General features: G+C 40.1%; 1 protein-coding gene across 2 annotated transcripts in view; it reads right to left on the bottom strand.

Moving 5' to 3' along the window:
* IL7R (interleukin 7 receptor) overlaps positions 1 to 2,692 on the bottom strand; it is a 29,305-nt gene extending 26,613 nt beyond the window's left edge. Inside the window, exon 1 of one of the 2 annotated variants that reach the window (XM_079917109.1) lies at positions 2,560 to 2,692. In XM_079917109.1, the coding sequence (XP_079773235.1) occupies positions 2,560 to 2,641 (82 nt within the window). In that variant the 5' untranslated portion in view covers positions 2,642 to 2,692. The remainder of the gene's footprint in view (positions 1 to 2,559) is intronic. The other variant, XM_079917110.1, reaches the window with a different exon arrangement.
* Positions 2,693 to 20,390: the final 17,698 nt, after the last annotated feature.

Raw genomic sequence — 20,390 nt, 5'->3', positions numbered from 1 at the left:
AAGCGGTGGTATACATATACAGTGGAATATTACTCCACCATAAAAAAGAAGGAAATAATGCCATTTGCAGCAGCATGGATGGACCTAGAGGTTAAGTAAGTCAGACAGAGAAAGACAAATATCATACGATATTGCTTACATGTGGAATCTAAAAAATGATACAAATGAACGTATTTACAAAACAGAAATAAATTCACAGACATAGAAAACAAACTTATGGTTACCAAAGGGGATAGTGGGAGGTGGGGGGAGATAAATTAGGAGTTTGGGATTAACATATACACACTACTATATATAAAGTAGGTAAATAACAAGGACCTACTGTATAGCACAGGGCACTATACTCAATATCTGATAGTAATCTACAGTGGAAAAGAACCTGAAAAAGAATATATATATATATATATATATATATGTATATATATATATATATGTATGTATAACTGAATCACTTTGCTGTACACTTGAAACTAACACAACATTGTAAGTTATCTATACTTCAATAAATGAGAAAAAAAGCAGTGGTCGTACAATTAAAATGGCCATGTTTTGAGAAACAGCTCATTGGCTCTTTAGCAGGTGTTACTGAGCCAAGTTGCTTTGTATACAAGAAAAATTCTCCTCAATAACCTGCAAAATCGCACGGCATTCTACAAAGAGAATGTTATACCTGCTCTAAGCTTAGCTAAGCATCATATACACAGTGGTTAAGACCTCTGGCACCAGAGCTGAACAGATGTGGGTTAAAATCCTGGCTATTCTACTGTGTAGCTGTGGTCTTCCATCAGGTTACTCGACCTTTCTAAGCTTCAGAGTTCTGATATTTAAATTCATGTTATCATGAGGAATCACTGAATAAATGTATACAAAGACTTCTTAGAACACAGTAAGCACTCAGTCAGGGTTAGCTACTTTATCACATTTTTTTGAGAAATAAGTAATGAAAGGGTAAAATAAGAATTCTAATTCTGAGAATGTACATGAAACATTTGGGCCTCCTTTGAAAAAGAGTTCTCTGTCAAAGATGTTATTATGACTATGGCTTTGAAATTACATAGAGCTTTTAACAGCGAGTTAACCTATTAATTTTTAAAAGCTCATTATAAAAATTAGGTTTTTCGAACTATGTATTATAGACAAGGCAGTGTGGTTTAAAAGCTTCCTACTGAAAGGGCTTAGTTGAGTAAAAGTCTAAATGGTTTGGATTTTTAAAAAGTATCCCTTTCTTCTCTTGATCACTCTTGTGGTTATCAGAGAACTAACTTATCTTTTAACAAACCACAGTTGATTATTCTGAATTCCTGACACTCCAAACCGGGAAGCATTTTGATGTAGTCATGTGGATGGGTGGTTACAAATCTCCTAAAAAAACCCTGAAATTTAAAGAGTTGAAGTGAAAACTCAGCTTTCAATTAAAATTGTTAATTTCTTTTCAAAATAATATGACCAGCAGGGAGAAATAGAAGGGATATACTATACTCCAAAGAGTAAGATTTATGCGTTACGTGCCAAGCATCTATCTACAGACACAAGACAACATTTACCATGAAATAATCATCATCTCCCACAAAGTCATTTTTTTACGGTCACACTGTGAAAAATGTCAACCCTCTGAAAAGTCCCTTAAAGAAAGTATTCTAGGGATTTCCATCCTTAGAAATTACCTAACTTAAGATATCCAAGCTGATTCATTAGACTGATGTGTTTGATATCTTCGTTAAGCAAACACTTTGTAAGTCTTAAAGTGAAAGCATTTAATTTTCAGAAGCAATTTGGTGGTCCAAGTTTCCAGGTGGCTCCTCTGGACTACTTCACCTTTGTGTACGGTTCAGTTGTAATTACAATAGATTTACAAAGTAGGCAGCATCTGCCTCGAGATACTAAGTATTTTAAGGATCCCAAAGATAATTATTATATGATGGTAAAATTGCTGACATGGAGATAGTTAAATATATTGCAATGAGAACTCGCTCAGATCTTAACCCTATTCAGTTATTCACTAAGAATACCACACGATTCTACCAAAACTAAAGTATTTTGAAGAAATTTTCATATGTTTGTTAAATGTGTACTATGTTCTAGATGCTAGAGTAGGTGCTGAGGATATAGCAAAGGTAAGTGCAGACAAAGCTGTTGTTCTTGGATATTATTTTATCTTGAAAGTGAAGCTTTCAGAACCTTCTAAAAAGCTAAACAGAACAAAATGAGCTTCATTTCTTGACAAGGAAAAATTACCTTGAAGATTCTCCAGCAAGCATAACCAGTGTGTCTCTGTGGGTGTTCTTTTTGTAAGAGCAGAGGCATTGACCGACATGTAAGATCCACACTGAGAGAGTCAAGTGCATCCCTTGACAATTCTAAGCCTTTACAAACCACTCACAGTGTTGTCCCCAGGCCCCCTGTCCTGGTGCTTAGAATGCACAAAACGCCTGACTACATGGCAAGCCCTCAAACTCCCTCTAACCCAGTGCCCCACTTTGGTCTGTTAGGGATCTGAGCAACCTGAAACAGATGCTAGAGATCATCTGAAATCCTAAAGAAAAGTTAGAAATGACTCACCATTCTCTGCATAGCCACTTTCTCCAGAAACGGCTTGAAGTAAATAGAAAACCATACCCAAAGCAATACCTAGAGGTGTCATTCTGAGAGAGAAAGAGAGGAGAGAGCAGGCGCGTGAGCCTATGTGTAGGGAGGAATGAATGAGAGAGAGAGAGAGAGAGCAACTTAAATCTCCAGCTTTAGGACTTTATACTTGTTTAACCACAGGGGGGAAGTATTGGGGGAAGTATAAACAGCAGAAAAGAAGGCAAGTGCCAGAAACAGGAAGTGTGTGTAAAAGGAGTGTTGCTATAAGCAGAAGTGGAGGGAAGGAAGGGATGGAGCCTTTGAGATGCTTGTACCTCTTTGGTGTCCCTGGCAGCCCCCAAACATACTAGGCTTGTTTCAGACTAAGGTGGTAGATTCAAATCCAGGTTCAAACTAGCCTAGTCCTGCTTTAAAAGTATCATGAGACAAAAATCTAAACTGACAAACTTATCAGTGGCATGTCTGGGGTGAGTTTTGCTTTAAAGAAAGATTCTGCACTTAATGAGGTCATTTATTGCAGGTATATTTTAAATTGTCTACCTCTCATCTCAGAACATACACGCTAGAGAGTTCCACAAGCACAGTAACTATTCTGTTTTGTTCTTTGTGTATCCCTGGTGGTTACTGATGCCTCACCCGTCATAGTAGGCGTTCAAGAATTATTTGTTTAATTTAGGAGTTGGCAAGCTATGGCCTAGGGGCCAAATTTGGCCTACGACTTGTTTTCGTAAGTAAAGTTCTGTTGTAACATGGCTGCTTTGGGGCTGCAAGAGCACAGTGAAGTCGCTGAGACAGAAACCGTACAGCACGCAAAGTGTAAAATCTTCACCATCTAGCCCTTTACAGGAAAAGACCCCTTGTTTAAATAGTCTTCCCCATGTATGTAAAATGGGATTCTATTTGTGAAGATCTGATTGCCGCACTGCTTTGCAGTAACATACGGTACATGCAGACCACACTGGTACCTACTTATATGGGGCAGAAGCCTGAGACAATGACAGAGGTCACTCAGACTCTCCTTAAACTAGTTTGTCCATCAAAATTGTCCCCAACATGACCTCATGGTTAAAGCAGTGATATTTGTTAAGCCTGGCTGACTTTTTAGTAATTGTTGGATGTTCCCCCTTAAACTATCATTCACGTTTGAAGGCACAGGTACATAGCGGTTCTGTCATCAACACACAGACAGGGCTCCTGAAGGGCATACTTCTTCTGCTCATGTCTTCTCACGGATAATCTAGCCCGGATTCTGGCCATGAAACACCACTGTCTTGATTCACCTTGGCTCTTTTAGAAAGAAGCCACTAGACTAGGATTATAAAGTGACAAGTACAGAGATGCTGAGTGGACAGTAACTTTTGAACTTCTGTTTAATTCACTGTTATTGGGTAAAACTTCTGTTTAATTCACTGTTATTGGGTAAAATAAAAAAAATTCACTGTTATTGGGTAAAATCCTATGGGCTTGTAAAAATGGCTATAGTAACCAAGATGAAAAACATCTCCCCAAGTGTAAAACAGAGAGTCTTTGAAAGCTGCATAAGTTAGCTTGTCATCATTACAGTTACTGTGACAATCTCATAAGATGGGAAAAGATGAGGTGGGGCATTTGTATCAGCCCCTGGAAGCCCCTCTTCAGGGTTGAGGCAGATCCGTGACAGATACGGGATGCCCTGTTTATAGTCACACTCTGGACTACAAGCTCAAGGAACATTTCAGAGCAAGAAGCCAACTGAATGGGACATAATCTACCTCCTCCACCTGTTGCATCTTTCACACATCTTCCAAACCAAAGAAACGGTGACAAGTTTGTGCCTCAAATAATAATTTGTGTTCTCGTCTCTGATTTTGTTTTGAATGCTCAGTTAGAAAATCATAAGCCTGATTCACAAAAATCCGTGTGTTTTGCGTCTTGAGCTGAATATCCTTTCAAGAAAGCTCTAATTATAAATTTCTATGAACTAAATAAGTCCTCAAAGAGAAATCACAAATCATATCCATCCACCAACACAGACCTCATGAACTGCTCACAGACTGTCACTCCACAGGTGAGTAACTGGGTCATGTCTCTTTAAATTCTCTTGTTTATCATTTAAGTGGACTATCATTTTGATTGTATCTCTTTCCTTTAGTTGTGAAGATGTAAAAGAACAAAGCCAAGACACAATATTTTGGTACAGCATGTGCTAGTTTGCTCAGGGGATTTCCACGGGTGTACTTACTCTCTTTGGGTGGGGCAGGAGTTGCTGAAGGACCTCAGAGAGGAACCTAGATTAAGTGTGGGGCGCTCAAAGAAATGAGAAGCCTCCTTAGTCCTTCTAGACATTCTGGGGAAACAATGGTACCTTCTCTACTTTCTCTACCCAGATCTTTGGAAGCTTAGAAAAGCTTCCTTACTCCACCTACCCCCCAAAAGGAGACATTTACTATATTGCCTTGTCATTATTGACTACGGGAGAAGGGAGAGTGGAGAGATGAGAACAGCAGATGTGGAAAGATGCTCAAGGCACCTGAACCTCCAACTGTGGAATCAGGATCTGAGCAAAAAGCAGTCTTTGATGGGGCAACTTGATCAGAGCTTACATTTTCTCCTCTTCTCTCATCATTTCTTCTCATCGCTACCTTTCTCTTCTTTCTGATGTCTTCCTTTAGCTTCTGGAGTTCCTATGATATGGTGCAAAAGCATTTTATTATTTCTCATATACAAAGAGAACAGAGTGACCTTGTGAGACTCCCAGGATCAGTTGATACCATCTCTCCTTTCTGCCTTTTTTGTGATTATTTGGACCATTTGTGAAGCTGACAAAACACACAAAGATTTTCTTTTATTTTCATACTGTAATAAGTTACGTGCCCTCTGTGTATAACTGGTTAGGGTCCTAAAGAGCTCAGGGAATTGACCTTCTAGCAAGATTTGAAATTCTGTAATGTTTGAGTTGGAGGAGTGCGTACACTCGTTGATTGTTTCTTGTTTGTTCACTTGGTAAAAGTCCCCTCAGGAAGTCCCATGTTTTCTGTTTTTCCCCAGTCCACAAGGACAAAGATATTGCTGAGCAAATTCAGGCTGAGAGCTTAACTTATTGATAATCTTCACTATCTCAACTCTTCTCTTAGGAAGAGAAATTTTATTTCCATCCTTGACGGAAATTATAGAGTTAGTGGGATAGACACCAACGTGTTGCCTCTTTCAACACCCTTGGGAAACAAACTGTTTCAAAAGCAAAAGTATTTCTCTGAGTCAGTTTTTAGATGAAGCTTATAAAATAACCCCAAGCATTTAGTAATTTTTCCTAAATGAGAAAGATGTAAAAGTCACTCACCTTGAGATTGAATATTAAAGGAGAATAAAGTGAAAACACAGCAACAATAGTAATAATAGGCAGTATGTTGCTATAGGAATATACTGGGCAAAATCTGACGCTGGAAAAAATACTCAAAAAGTCCCAAAATACATTCTTTGAAATCTGTAATCTGTTTTAACCTCCCCTCTGCCCACTGTCACTTTCCTTTTAAAATTAAAGATTAGATTTTACCCATAAGAGGGAAAGCAATCATTGGCCCTGCCTTCTGCCGGAAAAGAGAAACCAAGGTGAGCTCAGTGGTGTGACTGGGGACCCCCGAGCACTATGGGAAAAGAGAAATAAAAACACTCAAGGGTGTCAAGTGGGCGAAGAAGGCTGTGGGGAAATCTAACTTTGCCCTAGTCCTAAGTCATTCGTTTTTAGCATTTTATCAGTGTGTGCTGAGTCAGGCCCCAGGCTTCTAAGGGGGAGTCCCAGCATCGTGAAGTTTCATTTCCAGGAGCACAATATTTTCCTTGTTGTGGCTCTTCTTTCATTTCCCTTTCCTCCTTACCCCACGTCTTCAGCCTCGTGACTTGCTGTTGCTTGTGTTTTTTCTGGGCAGAGTTTGACATGCCAGAGCTGTTTTGTCTTTACAAGATTTTAGTCTCTGTCTTTGGAGGCAACAAAAATGGAATATTTGAGTACCAACTGGTCACTCTTTGCTAAAGACATTTCTGCCAGAAAGTGAATAGTTTGATGCCAGGACATGCCCTCATTTTGATAAAAATGTTATCACGAGTACCGATCCTTCGGGAAAGTGGCACACCTTCTGGCCATGGCTGTAGACCCCGGAGCTTCTGCAGGCATCTGGCAGGACATGGGTCTACCTACAGCACATGGTTTCTCTTCGAGCCCTTCCTGAGACGGTCCACAGCAGGGTCCTGCTCATAACTGTCAGACACAGTGCCCCACTGTGCTTTGGAGAAAAATCTGGATTGACACCATCCTAGACTGTGGCCCATGGCCCTGCACAGATTTCTTTTCCTTGGGGTGAGCTCCTACCCTCCCACAGAACACTTTCTGAAGGACTGCCATGCTGATTGCATCCAAACCCAGACAACTGGGAAAATCGGCAAGAGCCCTCAATTCTACATCTTACACTTCCCCTGCCCTCTTAGATCCCAGCAGCTCCAAGAACAGCACTGGCATCCTCTGATGACCCAAGTGGAATATGCAAAGTCCACATGAAAAGTGACCCTGACTGATACGGTTCATGGAATTGCCACAGAGAGACAGCATTGTTCCCATACGATTTGACCCTGGGCCAAGTTTTTAAGATACAATTGTCACTTCCAGAAACTTTTCAAGAAAGTACTTCCTATTTTGGCATGTAAGCCTTTATGCTTGTTCCTTACCAGTCTCAGGAGACTTTGGAATGGAATATAACATGTTTTCATGGTTTTTGTATGTATTACTTGGGCCATGCTGCTGAAACAAGGAGGCCCAGAAATAAAGTGGCTCTAAGACAGATGCAAATTTCTTACTCTTTCATAGTAGATGATCCTTGGCAGCTGGAAGTTCCACGAGTTCTTTAGTTAGGAACCCAGCCTACTCTTTTATTTCCTGGAATGTTGCTTGTGTCTACAGATTTGAGGTTAGTTTACCAGCACCATGATCCCACTCCAGCCCTTGGGAAATACAGACAACAAGTATGTGAAGAGAAATCAGTTTCCTTTTTAAGGACATGATCTGAGAGTTGCATATATCACTTCTCTTATCCTATTGGCCACAAAATAGTCACCATCTTTAGCTGCAAAGGAAAAAGGTAAAGGTAGTCTGCAAATGGGTAACTATGTCCCCAACTAAAACTAGAGGTCCTATTAGTAAAAGGAAGAAGGGAAGAATGAATGTTGGGGAGAACAAGTAGCCTCTGCAAGAGCTGTACACTCAGTAGTTTTGCAAAATTGTGCTCGAGGAAGAACACAGGTAGTAGTATCTCTCTCCACCTGTGGGAGGGGAGGGTAGGCATTCCATCTTGGGATTAAAGTATTTGAAGTGACCTATCAGGAGAGTGGCCCTAAATCTGGGCAGGGCAGAGCTGGAACTTGGCCACTGGGGAAGTAAGACTTTTAAGGCTTATATCAGGGCCATTTTCTCTGATCTCCAATCTCTGATCCCGAGAGGCTTTAAAGAGAATCAAAAGTCTAAAGCCAGGGTTCTAAATCTGTGTACTCCATCTGAGAATCTCCTGAAACTTTAAGCAATATATAGGGGTAAAAGGTCCTTTTCCTTTGTTAGAATCTCAAAAGGGTCAGTGATTCAAAATTTTAAATTCCCACACATTGACCCAGAGGGGGATACCATGTCAAAGCAGTTGACTTGTCATCATAGGTCCTCTGGACTATAAGAGACCGGGCAGCTGTGTCTGAGACTCTTGATTTGGGTTTCTGTGTGTTGAGATACTGCAGAATCTTAGCCAGTTCTCTCCCCTCAGTCTTGGCAGGTGAGGGGAGGTATGTCCAACAGTGCAACTCACGCATTGAGCACGTGGGCTGGTCCTACCTTCCCTACTCAGGAGCAGATGGCAGAAGGCAGTCCTTTCTTATTCCGGCCCTGAGACAGGAGGGAGGTTGGTCTTGTTGCTAGGGAGGCTTCTCACCATTTTCTCCTTTGTAAACCCTGCTTGTGCCTTTTCCAAAGCAACTCTCTTCCTCTTTACAAACGACGTAGTCTATTCCTTAACTCTGACCAAGTTGTGTGCTTTCTTAGCTAAACTCTCCTCCACTGCTGGAAGCAGAGAGGATGGGATTTCTTTCTGCTAAATGTGGAATAATAAAGGGGCAGGGGCAGGCAGGGAACTTTAGACTTTATACCAGTGCACATCTTGTACTTGTTTTTTCACTCAAAGGACTCAGTTTTTCCAGTTCCTTATGGGAATCTGAATTTTGCTTACCCTGATCATTTTACAGTGTCTCCCCCAAAGGAAAAAATCTATTTTAAGTAACATATCAGGTCATTCTGGGCAGTGTTTTATGCGCAAGTTTCCAGAGTGTCCTTCATAAAAGCCTTCATAAGGATGTGGGTGGGAAGAGGCAGAGGCTGAGCCAGCATGCTATGGGTCTAGCTCCAGCATGGTGGTGTTTAGGAAATATTAATCACTGTCTCTCCCTACCCCTGCCCATGGGTTTTACTTCCTTTTTCTTTCTTTCTTTCTTTCTTTTTTTTTTTCTCTTCTTATCCCCTGCTCCTCATGCAAGAGCCAGGCATTCTGAACTCTTGGGGAAGAAAGGTGCCAGTTGAAAACACCGAAGAGAAGAATCTCTTCCAGGCTTTTGAATTTCAAAATCCTGAGCATTGGAGGTAGTTAAAGAGAAAAGTGGCATAAATAGGGTCACAGAAGAAAGGATTATCAACTCCTCTGGCCCTGAAAATACCATTCCGTCCATCCCTCAGACTAGAAAAGGATTCATATTGGGGGAGAAGTGAAGGGAGAGAAGGATGGGGAAAGAGGGCAGGTTCCCAGGCTATGAAGGAGCAATTGGAGGAAATCAGGTGGGAAGTGATGGAGCCCAGAGCTGCAAAGCATCCACCAATATCCAGGGCCTCCTTGCAAGGTGAACCAGAGCCCCATCTCTCCACTCTGGGGTCCCCTGCACACCGCATAACTCAGAGCTCTGCCATATGTCCTTCCCATGGGACCAGTGAGGACTTCACTTCAACACAGCCATCAGTTTCCCCTCCAACTGCCCAATAAGGACAATACTCTAAGATGGTCTGGTTTTCCCCCCAAAAAGTTTCAGGTAATTGCAAAGTCCCGAGAAGAAGAAAAGTACAGCCTTGGATATTCAGAAGAGGTTGGAAATAGGGAAATGAAAATCCTGTTCTTTTATCCTCACCATGGACATGGAGGAAACAGAGTGAGAGTACTCTGGGTCAGAATGGTAACCTTCCTCCCGCACAAAAACCTGTTTTGTAGTGTGGTTATCTGTGTAGGATTTTGTTTGAAAAATAAAGGAGTTCTGCTGCTTCAAATTTTTCAATCTCTGAATTCTAGTGAATAGCGATGGTCTCAGAATCACACTTGAGTTCCAATTCTGTCCCTGCCAGTGCTCACCTGCACTTGCCTAATCTGAAAAATGGGGCAATAGTATTTAATTCTGAGGGTCACTCTGTGGTTGAAGTACATGGTTCAGTGCCTGTCACACAGGTATTTAGTGCACGTAAGTTTTCTCCACCATCTGCTTTCATCAAGAGAGTAACAAATGTGGCAAATGATATTGTAAAATGTTAAACCACATGTCTCCCCTCCCATTAACTTTTACCCCTTCCTCCAGAAGGTCTCCAACACCCCAAGTGAAAATTGTGATACTAGGAAACAGAGACTTTAAATTCCTGATTTTCCATTTCAAAAGCCACACTCCATAAGATAGGAAAGATTTGGAACCATTGTTTGCCAGGTCAGACATTTCTCCCTTCCCTCCCTCATCCTGAGCCAATCCAGATCTCTCTCTCTCTCTTTCAACTAAATAAAGAGAATCTAACTGGAAAAGGGGAGGAAAACAGTGGAAAACAGAGACTTGAGTGCTGATGAACACTTATGAGAAATGTAGACTAATAAAGGGGCAGGGGCAGGCAGGGAGCCCAGCATCCTAACACCTCCCCGCAGTGGGCTGTAAATCCAAGTAGAAGGAGAAGGTCCCTGGACAGGCTTGGGGCATTCACGAGTAGAGGGAGCCTATGTTCCACTTCTCACTTGCATGCTTGGAGGTGGCCAACCCCACGGGTTTCCCTAAACCACTAGGGCACTGGAGAATAGAGTAGAGATATCTGCCAAGGGTACCAATGCAGAAAGGCTTGAGCTAATCTCAGAGTCTCTGTGTGTCCCAAAGCCCCAGGGAGAAGCCTGAGGTTTCTCTCAGCATTTCTGACAGCTGTGCAGATATGACACAGATGCTCTGGGGTGAAGGACTGTTGTCAACAGATTTCACGTGCATGGAGATGTTGGGGGCTGGATAACACCTAAGATACCTCAGCAGATGATATTGTAGAGAGATGATGTGCATGATGTCTGGGTAAAATGACATTCCAAAAGATGCCATAAAGGGGAAAAAGCGCTTTTGGAGAATCATGGGCTCAAGGGCTACTCGCCTGATGACATGACATCACAAAACCATCACTCATGTCAAACCCCAGACAAAACTAAAAGTCAACCATAGAAGAAGAGCAAGGAAAGGAGAAAAAACCAAACTAACTAATGTAGCTGAAGAGTAGAACCTCAAAACTGGAAGTGGGACAGTGTGTTTAGGAGCCTCTTTACATGGATCCCCTCTTACTAAAGAGAAGTAAAGTAAAGCAAGCCCAAGTTTCAATGCCTGCCTAAAGCATTGGCTTCAGAGGTTACAGGGCAATTTTATAGGTGGAGTTCTTCTAATTGCTGCAGGTAGATGAGTTTGGATGTTACCTAAAATTGGTTTGGTTCTGTAAGAGCTTCTGGAAAACAAGAGATTCCTGATGAACTCTGTTGAGTCCTGGATGTCCTGCCCTTTCTACTGCAATTTATCTTTGTTTCTGTCCATATGGAGATTGCACTATTTTTCCAACTTCAAAGAATGCTTTGATGTTCAAGAGATGTGATCCTTTATTTTTGGAACTCAGTTTTGTTTTTACCAAGGGTCCCTAGTCTACCAATGGTGAAAAATTTGACCTTGCCAATTCAGAATAAAATTCATATGTTTAAATGATAGTTGGGTCCCATGCTTAACTATGGTTTGAGTTTCCTGAGATGGTTGTATGTAAGGAAAAGTAAATCTTGTGGAACACACTAGAATAGATTCTTTTAAAGCATGGAGAAGATCTATAGGTTTCTCCAAATTCCCAAGAGGTCTGTGACCTCAAAGATGTTAAGAAGAAGTGCTTGTATGGCTGAAAGCGGGAGGTAGGAGGCTGGACACAAAAAGGTCAGGTCAAGGGCTCAGCCTCCACTGTTGCTCCTGACTCCCTCTAGAACAGGGGTCCCCAATCCCCGGGCCTCGGACCGGTACCAGTCTCCATCACTCCCCATCACTCACATTACTGCCTGAACCATACCACCCCACCATCCGTGGAGAAATTATCTTCCACGAAACCCGTCCCTGGTGCCAAAAAGATTGGGGACCGCGCCGCTCTAGAATCTGCTTTTCTAGTGGTTCTCAATCCTGGCTGAGCATCAGACTCACCTGTGGCACATGTAAGACTTAGCCTGCCCAGTCTTACCTTAGATTTGCTGTCTCAACATCTGCTAGGGTGGGACTGGGGAGTCCACTGGGGATTGTGGATGCAGGAGCAAAGGAGAACCACTGCCTTTCTCTTTCTCTGCCAGCTCCTTCCAACAGGCTGAGCTGGTTGCAGCTTTGACCACTGATTCTGAATGCTAGCGCTTCTGGCCCCTCCCTATCCTCAATGCTAATCTCTTTCTCACAGTTTAGTGGAACTGAAATTTTGAAAAGGGATCTTAAGAAATTTTTTTAAAAAAGAGTTTAGGGAGCATAGTTTTCTTTTCCCTGTTCAGATTTCCTAATAAAGTCTAATGAGCAATTGACTAACAGCCACTCAACTCAAGTTGCTTTCCCATGCCTCCATCGGTCCTGACTGGCAAACATTACCTCAAAACCCCCATTGTCCTTGAAGGTCATTCCTACCTGCTTTCATTGCCTCTGGGAATGGCCAAAACTCTCCCCACTCCACTACCAAATAAATTCCATCTAAAGAAGAATTAGGACAGCTATATCCCCTCAGTGTTCCCGAATACCTGAGCCCCTAGGCCAGTGATGCAGGGCTGGTCCACCACCGTCCTGGTTGCTGTGCTGTCCTGCTCTTTCCTCCATTCTGTGTCACATGTATCATTGTTCTCACATGCAACATTGTCATAGTCATGAGACAAGGAGAGAAGGCCCTCTCTGAATCAGGACTTCCAACTAAGTTAGCCTGCCTAACTTGGTACCTTCTCTAGAGACAGTCACGGAAACTCCTCCACAGCTTAGTTGGAGAACATGTGAGTGTTCCTCACTGCTGATCATCATCTGTATACTCTCACCCCTATCATCCAAGCCCTTCCATCACCTCTCATCACCCCTCACCCTCACTCCAGGCCAGGCTAGTGGCAGCCTTTGGATCTCTTACTGAAAAGTCTTATCAATGCAGTCTCAGAATATAACAGCTTTCCCAAAGTTCTCACCATTTCTCTAGGAAGAATTCTACCATATACAAAATGAAAAAGAACCTCATTCTTTTGCATATGTATATACCATCTTTGGAAAGGCTATTTGTTGAAAAGACTATTCTTTCTCCTTTCATTTGTCTTGACATTCTTGCCTGAAATCAATTAACCATAAATACGGTATAAGGTGATTTTCCATGGCCAGTACTACACTGTTTTTATTACTGTAGCTGTGTGTGTGTTTTGAAATCAGGAAGTATGAGTCCTCTAGTTTTGTTCTTTTGTTTTCATTGCTTTGGCTATTCTGGGACACTTGCATTTCCATATGAATTTTAGGGCCCACTTCAGCTTGCCCATTTCTACAAATAAAGAGGCTGAAATCTGATAGGATTCAGCTGACTAAACATCTACTTGGGGAGTATGGACATCTTCACAATATTAAGTCTTCCAATATGTTAATAAAAAGTGTTTTTCCATTTTAAGGTTTTTATTAATTTCTTTCAACAATGTTTTATAGTTTTCAGTGTAAAATTCTTACACTCTTTTTTTGTTCTTTTTATTCCAAAGTCTTTTAATCTCTTTGATGGTCTTGTAAATGGACTTGTCTTCTTAATTTCTTTTTCATATTGTTAATTGCTTGTATAAAAATACAGTTTCTGGAAGGGCAAGCTGGGACAAAGTGAGAGAGTGGCATGGACATATATACACTACCAAACATAAAATAGATAGCTAGTGGGAAGTAGCCGCATAGCACAGGGAGATCAGCTTGGTGCTTTGTGACCACGAAGAGGGGTGGGATAGGGAGGGTGGGAGGGAGGGAGATGCAAGAAATATGGGGACATATGTATATGTATAACTGATTCACTTTGTTATAAAGCAGAAACTGACACACCATTGTAAAGCAATTATACTCCAATAAAGATGTTAAAAAAATACAATTGCTTTCAGAATATTGATCGAATGTCCTGCAATCTTTTTGAACTCATTAGCTCTTATAGCTATTTTTTTCTTGTGGATTTCTAAGGATTTTCTACCTACAAAATCATGTCATTTGTGAATAGATGGTTTTCCTTTTCTTGTTCCAATCTGAAACACTTTTATTTCTTTTACTTGACTAATTGCCTTGGTTAGAATCTCCAGTACAATGCTGAATGGAAATGGAGAGAGTGGACATCCTTGTCTTGTTCCTGATCACAGGAGAAAAACATTCAGTCTTTCATCATTAAACATGACATTAGCTATGGCTTTTTCTTAGATAACCTTTATCAGGTTGACTAGTTCCCTTCCGAGTCCTACTTTGTCGAGTATTTTAATCATGAAAGCATGTCGCATTTTGTCAAATGCTTTTTCTGAATCTATTGAGGTGATTATGTGTTTTGTTCTTTATTTTACTAATATGATATATTACTTTTATTAATTTTCAGATGTTAAACCAAACTTCCATTCCTTGATTATGGCCTAATTATATTGCTGGATTCAAGTTTGCTAGTATTTTGCTGAGGATTTTTGCATATATATTCATACTGAACATTGTCTGTAGTTTTCTTGCAATGTCTTTGTTTGGTTTTGGTATAGGGTAATATCGGCATCATACAATAAATTGAAAAGTCTTCCATCCTCTTCTATTTTTTGGAATAATTTGTGAAGAATTATCACTAAATCTTTAAATGTTTGGTGGAATTTATCAGTGAAGCCATTTAAGCCTGGGCTTTTCATTGTGGGAAGTTTTAAAATGACTAATTCAATCTCTTTATTTGTTTAGGGTTATTCAGGTTTTCTATTTCTTCTTGAGTCAGTTTTGGTAGTTTACATCTCTCTAGGAATTTGTCCACCATATAGGTTGTCTAATTTATTGGCATACAGTTGTTTATTGTATTTCCTTATAATTCTTTTGTTATTGTAAGATCAATAGTGATGTCTCCTCTTCCATTCCTGATTTTAATAATTGGAGTCCTCACTCTTTTTTTCTTGGTCTAGTTAAAAGTCTGTGTAAATTTCATTGATCTTGTCAAATGTGTTTCTAATTTATCATGAGTGTAAATATTTTAAGCGAATAGTTAAGAGCAAAGAGGGGAGGGCAATATCTCTGTGAGAATATCCCATAAAGTCCCATTCTGATATCTAATTAGGGAAAGTAACTAACAAGAGAAACTAACAAGAGAGTCATATTTTAATATTCTAGTCTGAGTAGCTAGAATCACAGCACAAATACAGGAAGAGATGAATCATAGTTCAGATGATGTGATTTGAAAAATTATATATTGTTCAGGGGACTGCAGTGGGATTGACTGAAAACCTCTCTTTTCATATTAAGTAATAAACTCACAGATATATACAGGGAACAGTGATCTCTCTTCTTTGAAACTGCATTTTATTTCATGGTAGCTACAAGCGTGGTGGAAAGCATATTGGAATAATAGGACACTGAGGTGTTCTCTTTGGGTCTGAGAAATTGGACAAGGTTAGTGTGCAGCTGAAGGAATGGTGGCTGGCTCTCCAGGGGCTTGGTCCAAGGCACAGTGATCACGTGCGGCTGAGAACCAGGTGTTAGTATTGGTGGACAGGTGACTTGCTCTGTTTTCCTTAAGGAAAGAAATGGCTGTTGTATGTATGTGGGGAGAAACATGGGTGTGGATGTGGAGGACTTGAGCAGCCAGAGGAGAGAAGGGGATGGGAGATGAAGGACAGAGAGAGATACACTGAGCTGATATGACAACTGCCATATGGCGTAAAACTTTGGATAAACTGAGAGTCTTAGGTTATGTTATGGTGTGTTGTAACATATGATAGCTCTGCTCCAAATTCTCAAGAAATCTGCAGTAAAATTATATTGGATATCAATGCCTTTACTGTGTGTGTGTGTGTGTGTGTGTGTGTGTGTGTGTGCGTGTGTGTTTGATGTGACTAGTTTCAGAATGGCTGTTTGGCAGGAGCAAGGTTATGAAAGGTATTTGATGGCTTTCACAGAGCTCTAGGCCTCTGTGGAGGTCCTCAGGGGACACGGAGAAAGGGTGGCAAGAGCACTACCTGCTTCCTCTATAATTAGTCCAGGTCCCTTGATAATTTTTTGATATATTGCAACTCTTTTTAAAATTTTCCTTTGAAGAGAAAATTTCACTCTTAAGAGCTTTTCACTGAAAAACAAGGAACTAGATGATCTCCAAAGTCATTGCTGTAGAGTTACAGAATAAATGTGAATACACTGAAGAATGAGATCAGAAGACACATCTGAGCTTTTAATTTTCCAGCAGTTTTGTTATTAGCAATAGTAAAGGAGAAACAGATGGGGGCAGTGAACACTCAAGAGTGACAATTTAAATTCTTAAAAAGGCAAAGTTTATTTCTTCAACTTATTTATCCTGTCCCTCTACTTTGGACTCTCTTCTTTGTCTAATTGAAGATTTGGCACTACTTCCTTTACGTTTCCTCTTGTTATTTGACATGAAATGCAGGAGGTACAGCAGTATCAGTAACTGATAAACTGATCCAAGAAGGCAAAAGTCGGCTGTCCTCTCTTCTTTTGATTATAGTGTTTAGTACATTCTGTCCTAGGCTGTGTGCAAAGAGAGAGAACAGACAGTAATAACAGCCTTGTATAACAGACGCTTCCCATAACTAACTCTTTAGATTAACCAATGGTCTCTGTCTGCTCCGTAAACATAAACTTGGGGCACACTGACCATCCCAGGTGCTCTGACCAGTAGAGCTGTTTATTTACCGAAGATAAATTGCATTTGCCACATTGTTTTGCCAGATGTACTTATAGTAATTATACACATTAGTTACACACTACATGAACTGATGAACTATTAATACAATATACAAATTGTTATTTCTATGAAGACACGTTTGAATTGTCAACCACAAATTGGCACTTGCCATCTACCTCTACAAGGATTAAATCAAGAGCCGCTGTAGCTGCTGACTTTCAACATCCCCTGAAAGGAGTTCAGGGTGGAAAATAGGAATGAAGCACTCTGTGCTCTGGGAAAAATTAGCAGAACAGGTCTTTAGATAGTTAGATATTTCCAGGAGAAGATTGTATGAGCCCAATTCTTGCATCTCTTAGTATCTAGAAAAGCACTAGAATTCTTCATGGTGACATCTGCTCCTTGTGACTAGCAGTAACTTTCTTCAAAAAATATGTACTTGATTGCATGCACTCCCCCTTCACCAAAATCACATATATACTGACCTTCCCCCCTACCTATTTGGAGCAGTTTCTCAGAGCTATCTGAAATGCTGTCTCCCGGCCTATAGTTGTCATTTTGCCCCAAATAAAACTTAACTCACAACTCTCATGTTGTGCATTTTTTTTCAGTCAACAGAGTTATTGAAAAAAAAGTTGATTCATTGAAATATTTCAATCAAATTAGGTGTAGGACAAATGTTAATGATTGTAAGGAAAAAAATTATAAACATCTAAACACATTCTTTACTCAGTTTCACAAGTATAATTAGCTTATTAGTCCATTTAAAAGAAATATAAACTGGAAATTATTGGATGAAGCCTTGGGAGTGTACATGAGAAACAACACCAAACTCCAATAAAATAATCTATATCACCCCCCCCCAAGAAAAACCTTTAGTCTTATATCGAGATATTGTTAACTGAATTCACATTAATTTTTTTTATTAAACAAAAGAAAAATTTAGGTTATGAGTTTTAAATGATTTTACTCTTTATTCTATTATTTTTGAAATCAAGTAGGACACTGGAGGCCCTCTTGGGTACAAATCCTTTCCTTGTCTTGTTTCCTTTTTGTAGGAAATAGGCTTCATACAACCTCTGAGCCTTCCCTGAGTTTCAAAGGGCAGATTCAAACAGTTTCTAACTAGGGAACTGAGGGGATGCAGAAACAAAGAAGGAGCAGTCAAAAAAACACCAAAACTAAAACCAAACCAAACAACAACAACAAAAACCCCCAAACAAACGGAATAAAAAAGCAGAGTCTGGATTTCCTCCTCAAGGAATATACATAACAATATATCTTTGAGTTCTTCTACAAGAAATAAGGCCCCCAACCAAGTAGAGGATAGTACTTAAATACTGAGACCCCAGACTGGTTGAAACCAGAAGGCTGATGATTGAGATTCATGGAACACCACCCTGAAAACCATTGGAGAGTTTGGATTTTTTGAACACAAGCTGTCCATTCTCCTTGCTTGACTCTGCAATAAACCTTTCTCTGCTCCAAACTCTTAGTTTTGGTTTGTTTGGCCTCACAGTGTGTCAGGCACACAAACTTGCCTTTGACAACAGATGCAACCCTTGAGCATTGTCTCCAAGTTAACATGGCCCCACAAGGCTGGAGGAGATGGGTAGCTGGGGAAGAAGGAGCAAAACTGCACCATCTCTGGAATGATTTTAAAAAGTCGTCTTGCTGACAGAAGGAGGGTAGGAATAAGCAGTCTTCACTACAGTCTGAATTTATTTCAACACTTTATGGTAGACAAGTATTCCCTACATGTTATCTTTTCTTCTTATGTGAATTTTTATTTGCCCCTCACTTGGCAAAAAAAAAAAAAAGATTTTTAAAAATTGTCATATTGTCAGTTTTTGTGAATGTAGATAGAGTTTTTTCCCCTTTTGTTTTCCCATCAACTTTGGCTCACTGTTGTGCAGAACATTTTCTCCTTTTTGGTTCTCAAGATGATAATTCATCACTGTGCTTCACAGTCACAAATGAATAGAGAAATGGGATCCCAAAGTATATTTCACTATGTTTAAATTTATAGTTATTTGGAAATTTTAAATTTCATCACTTGGAAAATTTAATCAAAAATTTAGTTACAATAATAAAAAAGAATGTTGGAAGTATGTACTTAACACTACCCACCAACTCCAGACAAAGACGTCATCAACTTGAATAGTCTCATTTCTTCAAAAGTTTAGTCATAAAGCATCACTTTCAGTCTTTCTCTGATTAACACTGAAAAAAGAAACCGGTACCACTCCTCCTTTCCCTCAACTTTCTAGGTAGATGTTTTGCAATTACAAGAAATGTTTGTTTATGAAACGTTTAAGGGATTGACTATGATGCAAAGTAAAAATTCATTATTAATGCTAGCAGAGAGTTAGGAATCGCTAAGATCATCACTGAGGGTGGGAAATCATGAGTACTTTTATCAAAAGAAAAGTCTGAAAGTTCTGAAAGGTGAGTAGAAAGAACCCCAGGCAGGAGAGAGAAATACAGATCATAGTAGGAAAGCTACGAGTGAAAAAGCAATTCCCTGAAGGGAAGGGCAACTCTAAGTAGGCTTGTAATTAGCAATGGTTCCTAAAAGAGCCAATTAGCACGTGCCTATGCACCGGGCTCACTATCCTACATCATCGTCATTGTCATCACCACCATCATTGCTAATACATGCTGAGCACCTTGTTTTATCTCATTTAATTATTACAATCTTATTTAGTAGGGGACTGAGACTTTGAGATGTTAAATAACTTCCCAGGACCACGCTGCTATTTTAAGGAGAATGCAGATCTGTATGATTCCAAACCCATCCTCTTAAGTGCTATACTAATCTGTCCTAAAGAACACAATTTAGAGATAATGTTTATACCTTGGAATGAGCCAAACTCTCAAAGTTAGTCTGGACCTAGAAAGACTCTCTCAAAAGCATCCCAGTAAGAGAAATCTGAATTCCATCTCAGAGAAACAGACTCCATAAGCTACTTTGACTCCGATGCTAGATGGTCCTCTTATATTGAACACGTACACACTTCAGTTGTCCCTCTGCTGCATTCCCATTGCCTCCTAAGTGCTCATGGTAATGGGGAGTAATGGTCTGTTTATTGGTCAGTGTCCTTCACTAAGTGGGGAGTTTCTGAAAAAAAGCTTGATGCCTTGTCCATTTCCATAGCACTATCATAGTACCTGGTGCATAATTGGTACTCAATAGGTATTGAGAAAATGAATGCATGGGTGAATATTTGTAGGTTTTTTTGTGAAGTAGGAGTCACAGAATCGTAACCATATGGAACTTCATTAGAGGTCTTCTAGTGATAGATTAATTCCTCATGAAAAGTTCACTGAATAAAAAGAGTTAAGCTAATTCCTTCATGCAGAGTTTAGGCTCATTTTCTTTTGTTGAGGTCAGTAAACATCAAGAGTTGCTACTGATTGATTTTCAGAGGAGCCTTCACATATACAAAGAGCATAACTAAATTATGTGCACACCTCAAATTATTTATGTTTTTATTGCCTTGTCATCTCCCAGCCCGTTAGCTCTCTGAATGGTTTTCCAATGTCTCTCCAAATCCTTCTGCTCCTGCTCAGTTTAAGATCACAGAATGGGATTTGGGATGCCAGCAAATGCCCA

The sequence above is a fragment of the Stenella coeruleoalba genome (genome assembly GCF_951394435.1).
Source record: "Stenella coeruleoalba genome assembly, chromosome: 3".
NCBI classification, from domain to species: Eukaryota; Metazoa; Chordata; class Mammalia; order Artiodactyla; family Delphinidae; genus Stenella; species Stenella coeruleoalba.
The sequence above is the reverse complement of the archived record's forward strand: the minus strand, read 5'-3'. Positions and strand labels throughout refer to the sequence as shown.